The sequence below is a fragment of the Ostrea edulis genome, chromosome 3 (genome assembly GCF_947568905.1).
Source record: "Ostrea edulis chromosome 3, xbOstEdul1.1, whole genome shotgun sequence".
Classification (NCBI taxonomy): Eukaryota; Metazoa; Mollusca; class Bivalvia; order Ostreida; family Ostreidae; genus Ostrea; species Ostrea edulis.
This window is the reverse complement of record NC_079166.1, coordinates 34222890-34241267: the sequence shown is the minus strand read 5'-3', so window position 1 is coordinate 34241267 and position 18378 is coordinate 34222890. Positions and strand designations below refer to the sequence as shown.

General features: G+C 33.5%; 1 protein-coding gene across 2 annotated transcripts in view; it reads left to right on the top strand.

The window, feature by feature from the left end:
• The window catches only part of LOC130053382 (Golgi resident protein GCP60-like), a 99071-nt gene that overhangs the window by 36312 nt on the left and 44381 nt on the right, over positions 1–18378 (top strand). For both annotated transcript variants that reach the window (XM_056160526.1, XM_056160527.1), the window contains exon 4: positions 13672–13707. In XM_056160526.1, the coding sequence (XP_056016501.1) occupies positions 13672–13707 (36 nt within the window). The remainder of the gene's footprint in view (positions 1–13671; positions 13708–18378) is intronic.

Here is an 18378-nt window from a genome sequence, read left to right as displayed (position 1 = left end):
CCATATTTCCTGCACTCTCTCCTCTTGTAGGCCTACCCCTTTACACCACATTAATAAAATGCAAGAGTCGGTCTATTCTCTGCGTACTTGAAACATATCGAAGATTTAAAGAGCTGTTTCGAATCGGAATAAGATGTGCTGTGATTCTTCCTAGGGAACGTCCATTAGTATCATGATTGTTAATCGAAGGATAATAGAAAGCGCCATATCTCACTTAGAGCTATTATCTGCCGATTCAAAAGACTCGTTCGGTTTGATCAAACCGGAAGAAATTGAAGAAGGATTTTGAGAAGAAGAAGGGGAGGATTAGAAGGGATAAAGAGAAGGAATGTGAATAGATACTAGAGGAGGAGGAGGAGGAGAAAAGCAAAGTTGGGGTTTTGGAGTTGGGACTTGGGTGGCGACCATTCGTGCTCGGATATGGCCTAAAATTGGCGACCAATCGTGCCCACCCTCACGGCACGTTCGGTCGCTCGGCGACAATACTTGCGGCACTAATAGTCGCCGGCGACTAAACGTGCGGCACGTATGGTCGTCGGCGACCAAATGTGCCAAAATGACCAAACGTGCCGTAACAGAGCTTGTAAAGCATGTTTTGAAGTCGGAGAAGGTCACCGTCTTGTCAAACTCACCATACTCCCCAGATCTAGCTCCATGCGACTTTTTCCAAAACTTAAAAAGTTCTTATCTGGTCGTCGTTACAAGTCCCGACAAGTCCTTGGCTCAGCCATCAGTCAGTGCCTCAGAGGTCTACCTAAATCAGCGTACCTTGACGTATTTCAGACATAGATTCAGAGATTGAAATTATGTATTTCAAACCGCGGAGAATACTTTGAAGGGATGTAATGTTCATTTCACTATTTGAGTCGAATGCTGTTGAGATATCATACAATACACATTACATATCGAACAGCCCTCGTATTAGAGAGTCCACATAAGTTCAAAAATCTATGAATACATTCAAACCATGGATTTTTAAAGGTGCTATTATAGTACTGTGTACATAAATATTTGTAAAGAATATTTAGTATCTTGTTTTTATGACTAAATGTTAATTTGGCCCAAGAAATAATTCTAGTATACACATTAATATAAACAGGGAAACGTCCCGTTTCGCCATATACCATAAATAGTTCGGACGGAGTGGAGCCTTTTAAATGAAAAGTATGTTTCAAAAATTATAGATGGAGAACTTCTATAATTTGCAAATCGTATCCCCAAATCTCACACCCGTAAATTAAAACAGGTAAAATGACTTTGTCAAACAGGTCAAGTTGGCATTTAAAATCGATTCTATGTAAAACTTAAAGAAATCAGATAGGGTCTGGCCACTCAGTGTGACAGATTTCTTTGATTTTCAAAGTATTAACTTTTTTTTTTTTTTTTTTTTTTTGAATTTTCATCATTTATTAAAAAGTATACATACTATTTGGGATAAAATACCCTCGGATACTCCCTCTTAATTCTCACCAATGGTGTCAGGGACCCATTGGGTTGAATGTATTTTATTATAATATTATTTTATATAAGGCATATATATAATTTATATGAAAATACATAATATCAAATATTTTTCGAAATCATAAAAATATCATATAGAACGTTGATGTAGATATATCAACAGTAGAAATTACTTAAGGAATAATATATGAACAATGTAGTCTTAAGTTTACCGTATAGTTATAATGATAAATATTTAAGGATAGTTTATACTGGTCTCTTCACAGCAGTCAAGTTACATTAATTTACAAAGATGTTCAAAAAATTTATGCTCTTTTGCATTTATATACTTCAATACTGATGTATAGAAACATAATGATTTTTTAACATGATTATACATATTAAAAGTCGTTTCACTTAAAGAATCTAATCTACATAACATTTTATGTATTAACTTTACTTGCACCATCTTACATAATTTTAACCACACCACCGAATTTCTATCATCCGTTGCCATGGAAACCGACAGCAGTCTATGAGGGCTAAATGAACTGCAAAATTCAGCCAGTTTTACCCACGTTTTGTCCTTGTGGTATATAAAAAATTAAAAAAGACAACTAATTTTCTCCATAAATCTCGATTCCCCATAAAATCCCCTCCTTATTTATGATATATATATATCCACCTATGGTAAAGAGTGTGTTACTGACCGCTGTACCAATGAATTATAATTTGGCACTTTGCCAAAAAGTGATTTTTTGTTGGATTTCATTGATGAATTTAGATAATTTGGAAAATACATACAGCATAATCAACTGTCATCAAAGGATGTCCATATCAAAGCCTCTTAATATATATAAAAAGATTAATGGTGAAACGTAGTGCAATATATCTATTGTAGCACGAAAACTATAGATTTGGGCATTTTGCCAAAAAGTGATTTTTTGTTGGATTTCGTTGATGAATTTAGATAATTTGGAAAATACATACATCATAATTAACTGCCATCAAAGGATATCCATATCAAAGACTCTTAATATATATAAAAAGATTAATGTTGAAACGTAGTGCAATTGATTTGTAGTAGCATGAAAACTGTAGATTTGGGCATTTTGCCGAAAAGTGATTTTTGTTGGATTTCGTTGATGAATTTAGATAATTTGGAAAATACATATAGCATAATCAACTGTCATCAAGAGATGTCCATATTGAAAAATCTTAATGTATATAAAAGATTAATGGTGAAACATGGTGCAATAGATCTTTTGTAGCTGGAAAACTGTAGATTTGGGCATTTTGCCAAAAAGTGACTTTTTCTTGGATTTCGTTGATGAATTTAGATAATTTGGAAAATACATACAGCATAATTAACTGTCAGCAAAAGATGTCCATATCAAAAACTCTTAATATATATAAAAAGATTAATGATGAAACGTAGTGCAATTGATCTGTAGTAGCATGGAAACTGTAGATTTGGGCATTTTGCCGAAAAGTAATTTTTTGTTGGATTTCATTGTTGAATTTAGATAATTTGGAAAATACATACAGCATAATCAACTGTCATCAAGGGATATCCATATCAAAGACTCTTAATCTGTTTAAAAGATTAATGGTGAAATGGGATGGAATAGATCTTTTGTAGCTCGAAAACTGTAGATTTGGGCATTTTGCCAAAAAGTGACTTTTTCTTGGATTTCGTTGATGAATTTAGATAATTTGGAAAATACATACAGCATAATTGACTGTCAGCAAAAGATGTCCATATCAAAGACTCTTAATATATATAAAATATTAATGGTGAAACTTAGTACAATTGATCTATTGTAGTACGAAAACTGTAGTTTTGGGCATTTTGCCAAAAATTCATACTAATGACAAATAATACAATCTACACCATTTTCAGTCAAAATGAACAATAAGAGCTATTGATATTTCTAAAATAAACATGGAGAAGTTTACCATATTAATAAAAATTAGTTAGAGTGATAAAAAAAACCTCGTGTAAAAATAAACTGATGTAATCCAGTAGTACCCCCCCCCCCCCACTCCCCAAACACCAAGTAGATTTTGCAATCATTTCCAAAAACGAGCTATATTACATGTACTGTATTGCCATGTAAACTATTATCAATAACTATTTAAAAAAGTCTTCTCAAGATATCGGGCAGATACCAGTAAATTGTTCATTGTACTGCCTTGTATTTGCTGACCTTTACCCTGGAAATCATTAGGGGCATCTATTATTCATAACCAACGAACATATGAAATATCATAATTGAACAACAGGCTCAAGATATTGGGGGGGGGGGGGCACCATTGCATAGAGTACTAGCTACATTGCACCTAGCCGTTTTTAATGGATTGATTTATTGATATTTTCCGCCACACTCAACAATTTTTCAGTTATCTGGTGGTGCCAAGTGTTTATTGGTGAAAGAGACCACCGACCTTCCGAAAGTAAACTGGGAAACTTTCTCACTTACCGACGCGAGCGGGATTCGAACCCGTGCCGACAGAGGAAGTGTGATTTTGAGCGCTATGCTCCAACCACTCGGCCACGGAGGTCCCTACCATTTTTAATATTTTGACCTGAAAATTAATGGGGGTCATATACTACCAGTGACCAACCCCTGTATGAAATATCACTATCAATCAAAGGGTTCTGAAGAAACTGGTCAGACATCAATTGTACAGAGTATTGTATTGCACCTGGTGACCTTTGGACCAGAAAATTAATAGGTGTCATTTTCTAATGCAGAAACTGCAAGAAACGTTAAAATTTATTGAAGTTTGTTCAGTGTTACTGTGATCTATGTTGACATACCAGTAATTAGTAAATTTATGATAGTAACACAGAACAACTCATTTTTGCTGTTGTTTATTCAACAAACATAGATCACAATGTTATCCAAACAACACAATCATCTTTTTTTTTTAAATCATTATAATAGTGATTTTCCTTCAACTGTTTAGTAATGAATCGTTATTCAGTAGGCTCACATAAGACACTTGCAGGTTAATTTTGCAATGTTTTAGTTACATTAGTCTTCTGACACCAAACCTTGATCTTAACTAAGTCATGGTGTGTCCTTAGAAGAATAGACTACCAGTTTACTGAATCAGGATGGACTTGTGTCGTGAGGTGTGTTCATTGACCGTGAAACTCGCGGGTTTATTTTCCATTCTCTAGAGCTCTACTTTGTCTTCTATATCATATAAGAGTCATGGAATGCATCTTCTGCTCTTCAAGTTCTAAAAAATGTGTTGAACAAATATTGAAATGTTCATCTTATTTTTCACATTTTCATACAGTACACACCTAATTCAATTTGATTAAACTAAATTTACATGTACAAGATTATTCATGATGCTAGAATAGTAATTTTACCACTTAATTAATTACTTAATTGATAGCTTATCATCCCCGCCCGCCCCTCAAAAATCATCTGTGAAATAAGCATATATTTATATATATGGCATTAAGTTATGCACTTCTATTGACAAAAACTCTTTTGTCATTAATATATTTCACAGAAAATAAAAATTTAGAAATTAAACCCTCCCACCTGTCCCATACTTTTTGGTGACCCTGGATGATAATCTTACGAATTAAGTTAAATTGGCCTAAAGAATGTTATGTTTTGATACAGTTTGTATACAAGTGTGTATGCTGTATTAAAGAACTATTAATAGTGTTAATACTCAATATTTACAAGTGCCAATGCACTTCCTTATATGACAGTACTATTGAAATTGATGTTCAATTTTGTGTAACATGAATTTGGTCATGTGATCAGTTTGTTCTTGCGTATGAATACAATCACCGCTTCAAAAGTCAGTTCCTGTATATTCACCTGGCTTATTGCTTATGCAATGCAGTGGGGGATTTAGACCCCCCCCCCCCCCCCCATCTCGCCACAAATTTAAATAATAGAAATAATGTGAATAAAATTCCAGATGGGCACCCAAAATGGCTAAGCATTTTGGCTAATGCTTGACTTTCACACACCCTTTCGTAAACCCTGGATCCGCCACTGCAATGATATCATAACAGAAATAAACGCAGCAGGATATTTATACAGTTTATTTTGTAAACAAACAAAAATTTCGTCAATTTATAAAAGAGAAACATTAAACATATATCGTTCTGTTGTTTCATTTTATACAGTTTTAAATACCGTCTGCAACTTCTGCATGGCGAATTTATAAAATAAAGTTCTATGATATTGGAAGCGAAAACATGTAGGCAGAGTTATAAGCATACATGTATTTACTTCATGATGATAAGTTAACCTGTTGTTTCCTGGCAACTTCCATCACGGCTATGACTCGGCATGATCATAAGCGAGGCTGGTTTCGAGGCTCGAAAAATTTACATGTTCATGTCAGGGTACCGGTGCGAGTCGTCATTAAAATCTTACAACAGAAATCTCTCAAGTGAACAAAAACTCCGTCAGTTCGTTTTTATTTTATTTTACACACACTGAAGGTAAATAAAAGACGCAACCTACCTGCACTTGGTCTAAATCTGCCCTACTGTCTTGAATCGTCTCCTGCATGGCTACAACCGCGAGTCCTAACGATGAACATAACGTTGTTTCTTTCCAAAAACCTGACTAAGAGCTTAACGTTAACTTGACCCATCATATCCACCATCAATTATCTCATATCCTTTGAATTTCTGTCGTAATATGTGATCAACAATTGCGTTTTCAACTTAGTAAGCTAAACGTACGCCAGTTTCTCCATCTCTGATCGCGACCAAATCACACCACGGATGTAGTTTACTCCGCTCTTCTTGTCGTCATTTCAGTTAACTTTACGCTCTAAATTACCTTTATTTTTACACATGTTTCGTCTTTTTTTTAACATTTTCAATTAAATTTCTATATCTTATATTCTCTTTGATATTGTTCCTAATTTTTTATTCGATAAATCTCTTACGAACTATATTTTGTGTTCTACGATCGTTATTTTGGTCATCTGCTACATAATCATGGAAGCTCGGTAAGAACACAAATCAAAATAGAAAATATAAATATAAGAAATAAAATATCATTTTTGAATGTTATTGGGATATGACATGAAGTCGGTACGTGATCAAATCTACTATAACGCCCTTCGAGCGTTATAAGATTTGATCACGTGACCAACTTCATGTCATATCCCAACAACATTAAAAAATGATATCTTATTTCTTAATAAATTAACAAGAGGTCCACAGACCTTATTGGTTACCTGGGTATTAATCAAATTTCAAAAAATTCAAAGTATCACTATAGCTCTAAAGGCTATGATATCCATGTTATACACTATATGACTCTTTTGGACCCACATTCACAATCCTGTGTTTTCGAAATTCGCAATTTTGGTACCCCTTTCTGCTTTTCCTTCATATGCATTCAGCTTTATTTAAAGTAGTTCCACCCTCCTAATAAGATTTTGCGAAGTCAATGATTTAATAAAATTTATGCATAACATGAACATAAATTGTGTTCGAGTCTTTTTCAATAGTTATTGTAAAAAATCTTGTATAACCATAAACTATTTCAAACGTATATGAATAATCAATGAGCTACATTTTTCACAATGCTATGAGTTATTTCCCCTGATTACAGGGAGTGCGCAGCACATTGCTGTCCTCATTTGATGGTGTCAAGTAAGGAATAAATAGAAAATTTGCAATTTCTGATTGCAATCAATTGCCAGTTAAGGAATTTTTCTACAAATTAAGTGGAATTACTTGAAAATAGTATAACTGAACAAAATGTCTTAGTCACTGATTACATGTATGTGACCCTTGTGTGTTTTTCTTGCAAGCAATGTATGGTCATGATATAGAAAATGTGTAAATATTAACTATTCCTCAATTTCTTTAGATCAGAATCATGCATGTCCTTAGTATATCAGCAATTCTTCATTATTAATTCTATCAATATTTTCGACAACTAAACACAACAAAATATGCAATAAGATATGCCTAAAAACACATGTACAACCAACGCAAACATATGTACATTATCAATTTATCGTTTCACACAGAACAAAACTAATTGTTGCTAAATGTACACCAGATACCAATAAACAAAGCATGTTAATTATCTTGAATTGGCATCTTTAGTGTAAAATTTTCGTCAGAATATATTTTTTGCATGTGATTCAATGTTTTGAAAGTGAAATTTTGTGTACATCAACTTACAGCTCTTCTTGCACTTAAATAACTCAAATGAGCACAAAAAACAATCAGCAGGCACACAACAACATTTGAACAATGGATCTAACCCCTTTTATTATTACAAAGTTGGTTACTTTTTACGTGCAGATATAGTTCTATAGATAAGCTGTTCCCCCATCTTTTTTAAAAAAAAAAAGGATTGTAATGAATGTTCAAAGTTATCAGATGAATGGAACTGAAAAATCAACCCTTGCCACCTTCCTTCTTCAGCTTTGGATTTAAAACAAAATTGTCAAGAATTTTCAGGCAATATTATGAAGTCACACCCCCCCCCCTCCTTATCACATCTATGCTTTCATTGTGCTCTTAATTCTAGGTGTCTGTTGTTTTAAAAAAACAGAATGCATTGCATAATTTGGACACAAATAAATGTCAAATACACTTATACATGTAACCCCCCCCCCCCCAACTCTACAATTTGACGAAGTGTATATCTTAAAAAGTTTTCTCCATAAAATTGAAGAAATCAAACCCTGGTTCTAAAACAAAATTCTCAATTTTGGTATAGAGGATTTTTAAAAGTACCATCAATCCAGAGTCCTTAGATTTACAATCTATGTTCCCCTTGTCCCTAAGATGCTTAAAAGAAATTTAAAAAGAATTGGAAGGGTGGTTATCAAGAAAAATATTAAAGTTCAATTAACGTCTTATGATGACTGACGCAGACACATAGCAATATGTTGGTCACTTGAGTGATTCTCAACATTGACCTAATTAGAATTAATCATTTTTACAAATGATACTGAGCTCACACAGGACATTCACATGTTTGTTCTTATTGTAAACTTGGCAGTCAGAGAGAGAGAGAGAGAGAGAGAGAGAGAGAGAGAGAGAGAGAGAGCTACAGGTCATCACTTAGGAGTACATGTATTATCTTAAATTAAGCCTAGTCCTTTTGAAATTGTCCACATGAAACATGATTTTATAAGTATTTACAAGTACTTTTACAGATACTGAACTCTGTGTAACTGTGATAGGAAACTCCCTGAGTGAATGTTAGGTAAGGGACATACTTAAGTAGTATTCTATTGTACACCCATGCAGTAAATGACAGGATTACTTACAATGTTCAGTCTACATGTATACCATTATAGCTGACTAGCCTGGCTGGCTGTATAAAATAAATTGGGGTTCTCATATATCTCATATACTATAAGCCGAATTTTCTGATACATTTTATTCAGCCTTTACTTTAGAATTTGGATTCTAAATCAAATAGAATACTTACGTCAATACAAGTTCCAACATGGCAACAGGCAGGGCTTTTTCATATTTTCTATGAATATGTCTGTCAGCCTTCTGTTTCCCTGGTCATTTTTTTTAGTTGGATGTGATGCAATTCAGCTTCAAATTCCACAACATTTACTTTTTCTACGACTACGTCTAAATGATTGGATGCTAGAGTCCGGTGACTATGGCTAAGATCAAACGGATTTGTATTCCACGAAATAAACCGGAATCCTTTAGCACAATTTAAGATAAAGATCGTGGTAGTGAATTAAGTGAACAAAGAGCATCTGATATCGATAAACTTCTGAAGAACAACTTGAATAAAAACTGTAATTCCCACCTCCTGCCATACTGAAAACAAATGAAGGCTGTTCATATATCCAATGCAAGAGAGTGTTACAAAGGACAATAGCTCTTTCTTGTGTATTTTGGTTTGTGCACCAGAGGAAAGTACTGGTTTATGTGTTTATCTTTGGTTTCTCCACAAATGTGTTTCTCTACTTTTTAAAAGTTAGATTCAATACATTTTACTAGCATGTGAGTTTACACCAAATGACTGATTAAATAGATACCCCAAAAAATTCTAAAAGCTTAAACCCAGCTCAAAATAATTTTTCCCATTGTTGTTTTTATAAACAATAGCGATTGATGTTTAATTATTCAAAATATAACGTACATGTACATATCTTGTCCAGCCATTGTTAGAGGATCGGTTTCCATGGTAACCGTTGCTAAGTCAAACCTTTGCATGTCCTTTTTGTTTTATATCTATCATAATATTGTTACACACAAAGTTTCATCAAAATCTGTGACATACCGTGGCCACCGAATTTTGATAGTTACATAGAATCAGTCTTAATTGCTCAATTTAATTGTCTGATGTTTCTTATAACTCCATACACTCTTTCTGGGCTTGTTTGCATAGATATGTTTAGCTTTGCAAAAATAACTTGACCTGGAAAATGCAACTCTTAGATATTTGAATTATTTCACATTCTCAATAATAATTTCATCATCAAAGCTAAGACATAAGCATAGGTAGTGTAATTGCTCCTTTGCCAAACACTCGACGTTTAAAAATGAAAATCAAGGGTCTCTCCGATATGACGTTAAAAACAGACAGCATGTGTTGCGACAGGTGTTGGCACGTTAAGGAAGCCTCATTGCTACGGCTCCGTGCACTAAGCACGTCTACATGTGTGGTACATCAGTAAAAAATGAAATCCTTCGTATCAAATCAAAATAAACAATCCCTGGGATACAATGCAAATGAAAAATTATTCAATACAAATGGAAAATATAGAATACAAATGAAAAAAGTATACAATACAAATGGAAGTTATATAATACAAGTGAAAAATTATGCAATACAAATGGAAAATGTAGAATGCAAATGGAAAAATGTACAATACAAAAGGAAAATATAGAATACAAATGGAACAATATATAATTCGAATGAAAAATATAGAATACAAAGGGAAAATTATGCATTATAAAAGGAAATGTATACAATACAAATGAAAAAGATCAAATATTGCAACGTTTGACATGCCATATATTTGGCACGTCTCATTTTGTTATAAACATGCCATTTTCTATTGAGCAATATATATGTATTTAAAAACATGGCGCGAGCTATATCTCACTTGTAACTCAACAACTGATACTCAAATTTTGGTTGACCATTACAAATGCTTTAGTTGAGTTTTGTAAATGATAGAAATTGGAAAATAAAATTTGAAAACGTTAAGACGAAATCGTGACCATACCCCTTTATCTAGTAATGCAAGGCTCGGGGGTTCGATTCACAGTTTTTTCAAAGATTCTTCACTCTTTTTTGCTACGAGAACTTTGTAATGTCCATATATGAAAGCTTCTGTAATACGTAAGGACTGAATTGATATTAAACCAGGTAATCTATCACAATATTTTTTGTAGAACGAGTTGGAATGCTGGTGAAAAGCAGAAATACATCGAAATAGAAAAAAACAAAACACGTTCTTAATCAATCTTTACTTCATTTTTAGAAGTAACTAAAATAATCTTGAAAAATATTCTTTTAATCTTGACGATGCTTAAACACACAAAAAGGTGTGGTATTATTAATCAATGGATTTATATGCTATTTGAGAGTCTCTTATCAAAACAATTATTAAAGATGAATTACATATATTGGATCAACATAGTATTTAAAAGTTTTTCGTCATATGTTAATGTTTTTAAACGCATACTTATATATACTAGTATAATTCCAATGTTCCTTATTACAATTGTTTTGATTGGACAAAAATAAATCCAAACGCGAATATACACATCAATAGATCCCAAACCGCTATGTATACATACACACCTGAAAACAAATAACATAGTGTAGGGAAACTATTAAGATTCTTAGGTCACCTGAGTTAACTATTGCAATTGGTTGTCGTCCGTTGTCGTGCATCATGCGTTAACAATTTAACATTTTTAACTTCTTCTTGATAACTACTTTTCCGATTGTTTTCAAATTTGAAGCATCTCTAAACTTTATAATTATTTCGGATTTCAAACATTTCGTTTGAGCATCACTGAAGAGACATTATTTGTCGAAATGCGCATCTGGTGCATCAAAATTGGTACCGTATAAGTTTTACATTATGACCCCTGAGTCGAGGCCTCTGTTGGTGGACTGTTAGTTCCCGAGGGTCTCTACAGCCCAGTAGCTAAGTACTTCGTTATTAGCTTGAAAATACGGATGTATATTTAATTGCTGTTATAAAATTTAGAAATTCATTTCAAAATTAAGGATTATCTCCCTCATGCATAGCTCTTATCCTTGGACGAATTTGGTTCCACTTGTTTGGCATGCTGTTTTTGGGTATATTTAGCTCTAAACTTTATAGTTATTTTGGATTTCAAACATTTCGTTTGAGCATCACTGAAGAAACATTATTTGTCGAAATGCGCATCTGGTGCATCAAAATTGGTATCGTATAAGTTTTACATTATGACCCCTGAGTCGAGGCCTCTGCTGGTGGACTGTTAGTCCCCGAGGGTCTCTACAGCCCAGTAGCTAAGTACTTCGTTACTAGCTTAAAAATACGGATGTATATTTAATTGCTGTTATAAAATTTAGAAATTCATTTCAAAATTAAGGATTATTTCCCTCATGCATAGCTATTATCCTTGGACGAATTTGGCTCCACTTTTTTGGCATGCTGTTTTTGGGTATATTTAGCTCTAAACTTTATAGTTATTTTGGATTTCAAACATTTCGTTTGAGCATCACTGAAGAGACATTATTTGTCGAAATGCGCATCTGGTGCATCAAAATTGGTATCGTATAAGTTTTACATTGGGACAAGGAGACATAAATTGTAAATTTAAGGACTCCAGCACACCATGGGGCATTAAGGTGGGGCAAAAACTGTCCAAAATTGACCAATTTTCAAAAATCGTCTTAAGAACTTTATACGTGTAAGAACAACTAAATGCATAGTGATGTAGAGCAAAAAAGCCTCTACCAAAATTTTAGATTTCGTGACCCCTGGGGTAGGGGTTCTGACTCCAGGGCGGGTCCAAACTTACTATATGGACTTTATGTGTAAAACACCAAAATACCATCTTCTTTAGTGCTATTGATACTGAATTAAAACTAAATGAATATCTAGAAAGAACATTTAGTCCTTCACCAAAATTGTAAATTTGATGATCTCAGGGGTAGAGGTTATGGTATTAGGGTGGGGCTAAAATGGTCAGTTATGGAATATGTGAACAATAAATGTTTTTAACTTCTTGATAACTATCATTTCAATTCTTTTCAAATTTGGTATGAGGTGTCTTTGGGACAATGGAGGGGGTGCATAATTTGTAAATTTCAGGATTCATGCACCCCTGGGGCCCTGGTGACGGGGCAAAAACTGTCAAAAATTGATCAGTTCTAAAAAAAAAAATATTCTTCTCAAGAATCGCATATGTTTAAGAAAAACTAAATGCATAGTGATCTATCAAAATTGTAAATTTCATGATTCCTGGAGTAGGGGTCCTGACCCCAGGACGGGGCCAAACTTACTACATATATATTGTGTTTATGTGTAAAACACTTAAATAACATATTTTTTAGTGTTATTAATACTAAATTGAAACTAAATGGATATTTAGAAAGAGCAAGTAGTCATGTACCAAAATTGTAAATTTAATGATGCTCGGGATAGAGGTTTTGACCCCAGGGTGGGGTAAGATATATATGATATGTATGTGTGTGTTTGCTGATATTGTAAAAATATAAATGCATACTTAGGAATAGCAGAAGAGGATTACAAAAATGGTGAATTGCAGAACAACACTATTTGTTTTATACTGTTACTGAACATTATAATTTAGCTTAGATATTCAAAACATTTTCTTCTAGATTCCATAGCCCTTCGGGAGTAGTGATACATTTTCACTAGCACTCAGGTGACCGATAAGGCCTGTGGGCCTCTTGTGAAATTGATAATACAGGGAACGAATTGGAATTATAAGAATCAAAGATTATTTTTGGAGAATTTATCGATGTGTAAACTCTGGACAGTTTACTCACAAACTTACATAAAAATATTTCGCATCAAGATAAATTCTTCAAAAACAATGTTTAATCCTGTGATATCTTAAGGCTAGCTAGCCTCACGAATGCATTCATACAAATTCAATACGTTGGATATGTCTAATGCACACCTAATATAAAACATGCAATTTAGATGTCCTTTCTACATTTTATGATATTTAGTTTGAATATCTTTATATAGAGAGAAGAAGAGAACTGGAACGTAGAAGATTTGAAGGTGCAGTGCATTTCAAAGTTTCTTAAAACCCTTTAAGAATCGGAACGTAAAGTATCTAGAATTACGAAACACTCAGTTTCTGTCAGAATGGATGCTATTAAATGCTGGATCAATCAATCGCAAAAAATGTAGTATCCTTAACATATTGCAATCTGTACTGTCCGTCATCTATTGTGCGTTAACATTTGAACGTATCAATTCCATCTCAAATGCTATACAGACCCAAGGTTTAACAAAATTGACGTGTTATGGGTAAGAGTAACAGGAATTAAGGGGACTAGGCTGAACCTACCAGCCACTAAATAACTACCAATATGGTCGTAGAAGGTAGCAGTCAATACGAAATTTCATCAAAGTACTGAGAGTACTCAGACGGAGTATTAAAAGTAATGCATAATACATAAAAATTGATAATTTTTCAAACAATTGATAAAACATATAAGCAAATGAGCTCACTTGAAAGTTTCTAACTTTACATCATGTAGGGTCATACTGAGGACCAAAAACAACCCAAACTGAGGGCAAAAATGATAGTCTTAGGAGTCCACTTCCTTGCCTGTATCCTTCTTTTGTGGACTCTTGAAACATTGAGTTGGTATTATTGAGAACAACTCCACAGAAAGCCTGTGATATCACACTTGCATGTGCGACTTTGACTGCAATGATATATTGGATATTGATAAGGGTTTTGTCAATCATGAGGTTGTACAGATGTACATGTGAATATCCAGGATCAATGGGATGGGGAAAATGTTAGAAACTATGTCTGCAGATCTTTCTTTTAGTTGTGTTAGCAGGTCTTTTCAGTATTGAAAATTGAGAGAGAGAGAGAGAGAGAGAGAGAGAGAGAGAGAGAGAGAGAGAGAGAGAGAGATTTCTGACCTACTACCAAGCTTTATATTTTAATAATGATCATCATTTTTAATTTTTTTCTTATGATTGTACGATTCAACAATATTCTTGTTAAAGTATTTGTAAATGCCATGTTTAATGCACTGATGAACAGAGTGAAATATTTATGATAACTATAACAAAACTTGTTTTCCAGGATAATTTCATTGTCATTATTTCAAAATATCTTCAGTTGATTAACCAATTGCCCCAATAGTGTGGAACAAAATGTTATCATTTTACATTGATCAAGATATTTCAAATGGCAACACGCCATATTATTCAATATATAAAGATTAAAAAATACAGGGGTTTTTAATATACACAATTTATTAGTCTGTTGGAATTCCCATGGGCACGAATTGTGCTCCTTTGTTAGCTGACCTGTTCTTATATTCATATGAAGCAGAATTTATTCAAAAACTTCTACGTGAGAAGAAAAAATCTCTCGCTGTGACCTTCAATTCGACTTTTAGATATATCGATGACGTTTTGTCTATTAACAATGATAGCTTTCATTCATATGTCGATTTGATATATCCCTGTGAGCTCGAAATAAAGGACACCACAGAGTCGTCCACTTCTGCTTCATACTTAGATATTTTATTGAAAGTAGACATTAACGGCAAACTAACAACTCAACTGTATGACAAACGGGATGATTTCAGCTTCTCCATCGTCAACTTCCCACATTTATGTAGCAATATTCCATTATCACCTGCATATGGTGTTTATATATCTCAACTGATACGATATGCAAGAGCTTGTTCTGTGTATAGTCAGTTTTTAAATCGAGGTAAGCTACTGACAATCAAGTTGATGATACAGGGATTTCAACAGTCTCGATTGAAGTCAGCATTTCGCAAATTCTATGGTCGTTATAACGATCTAGTTCGTCAATACAACCTCGCATTGGGTCAAATGCTGTCTGACGTGTTTCATACCGATTGTTAAGCCGTTCTTGGCACACTGATTTTGACTGCGGATAACTCCGTTTACCTATCAGGATATGGGGCTCACGGCGGGTGTGACCGGTCAACAGGGGATGCTTACTCCTCCTAGGCACCTGATCCCACCTCTGGTGTGTCCAGGGGTCCGTGATTGCCCAACTATCTATTTTGTATTGCTTGTAGGAGTTATGAGATTGATCACTGTTCGTTATCTTCACCTTGCATTAGTGTAATTATTCTTAGTGATATGAGAAAAACAAATACCGTTTACGATTTTGTAGTTTATTATGTATTGCAGTGCATCACATTGTAAACCTGGAATAAACAATTGCATCAATAAATACTTACACTATGTGATAGAAAAAATGGCATAAACAAAGCTAATGATGATATGAGTTCTTATAATGAAATGATAATCACAACATATACATTTCTTTTTAACATTGTGATTAAACGGCAATAACTCTTAACAAAAATACTAGTTATGAAGACAAATTTGAATTCGGAAAAAAGACATATGGCAATCACACGTTAGCCTCTAGAATTATCAGCGAAATATTTCAATTGCTCAGAAATCAATTTACCAGTTTAAAGCAACAAAAACGCAACACAAATATTAACCTTACCAAAGGCAATGTTCCTGGATGTTCAATACTCAATACACTTGATAAAGATAAAATGCATGTATGGACCAGCACCTATATATTACAGAATATTCACAAAATAAGGGTAATGACATGCACTTTCAAGCAAATCATTATCTTATAAGAAAATGTACTATTATGACTTAATTTCCCTGCTTAATTAGATACTTTGTACAAAATTTACTTTTAGTTATCTGCCATATCAATGTCTGAGTCAAAGGTATATTAGAACAAATTGGTAAAACAAGGGATTCAAAATTAATCTGATCAATGAATTCACTCCCACACCCATTGTAATATCAAAGATGTACAGGGGCTAACACAATCAAATGCACACCAATCATCTCACACAGAACACATAAAAGATAGCTCGATCCGAAGTAATTCGATGATTTTCTTTCCAATCACCACATTAGTTCATTCTGATTGATTGAATTAACTAATTGACCTTTTTTTAAATGTGTGGCATCACCTTATATTGTATCATAATCCAACATTCTTTCTGCTCACTAAGTAGTGAGATGAGCACATATATCAATATCTAATTTGTAATGAAATCACATTGCATGTAGTGTTATGGACATTAATCTTAGAATACATTTAGCTACTGATTACACACATGTTGCAAATTAATTTTGTAAATTACATAGAAGTTTTAAAAAAAATGAAGTCCATGGGACACATGTCCATAAAGAAATACAAAAATCTTCATACGGTTATTTTGAAAACTGTGTCATCATGAAACTGTCACAACTATTATAGGCAGATATATTTGATCTTATACTTCCGACTAGAAAGATTGTTGCAATGTCTTGCTGTTAACACACAATTAACAGTGTACCATACATAACAATAAATTAAGTAATTTCGAAATTGTTGCAATCTGTTCAGAATAATAGATACTTCAAAGAAATTGTTAGATACAATTTACAATCTAAAGTAGTTATTTAAAGAGGTGTAGTACATGTACATAAAATCAGCTACATTTAGTATACAGTAATATCTAAACTCTAGAGAAGAAATGAATGACACCGATTCATTACTTATAATCAGTTATTCTTGGAAATGACTTGACTACCATTAACACAATGGAATCAACCGTCATTGAAAAGGTTAAACCCTGTTACATGTCCAACTGCATTTTCATACAAACACAGGTAGCTATTAATAAAACCTTGGAATATAACCTTAATATATGAGGACGATTCAGGTGAATGAAGATTACAAGGAATACGTGTCTTAGATAAATGGAATTGGCCTGTAGAAATGCGTGACAAAATAGGAAATTAAGTGGATTATTAATCATTCTCAAGGAAATATCAACCAGACATGTATTACATGTACATATCACATATGTACATGTAATACATGTACATATGCAAATTATCAATGACATGACTTTGACCTTTGGAAATATTGTCTAGAGTATCCTTGTTTTCAATAATGGGTAAGTATACACATTATGCTTAATACATATTGTCACTGAACCAACAGTATTATGCAACTGGATCCTTTGTCATAGAACTACTCATAATCTATAAATCATTTAAAATCAATAATAAGAATTTTCATCAATCATTATTCCCATGAAAAATTTTGATCCCATATTGTGGCCCTAAACTAGCCCCAAAGTATCAAGAGAGTGGTTCTAGAGAAGAATAATTTAGAATATTTTCCAAAGATATCAGCATAAAAACTTTCTTTTTTTTTTGGTGCCACCCTACCCTCAGATACCTTGGTTTGTATAAACTTGACTCTATGTCAGGATACTTTCATGTTAATATTCACATTTTGATTCCATTGATTCTTGAAAAGATTTTTAAATGACCCTACCTTAATTTTACAGTTTTGTGATAATTTTCCTTTTGAAGGGACACGACCCTTCGTTTGAAAAAAACCCCACTTGAATCCCCTTCACCCAGGTATAACTTTAACCAGCTTTCATTGACATTGAACCAGTGGTTCTGGAGAAGATGAAAATATGAAAGGTTTACAACGACACCGACGACGCGCATTTTAAGACACTTATTCCTTGTATTAATGAAATGGGAAGACACAGACTGACATACTTATTGTTCAGAATGTTTGTTCATTTTTGACAATTTCATTTTCAATGATATGGATTTTACTTTGCAAAATTCAGCTTCGTTTTTTTTTACCCAAAATCCATGGCCCCTGGGGGTTGG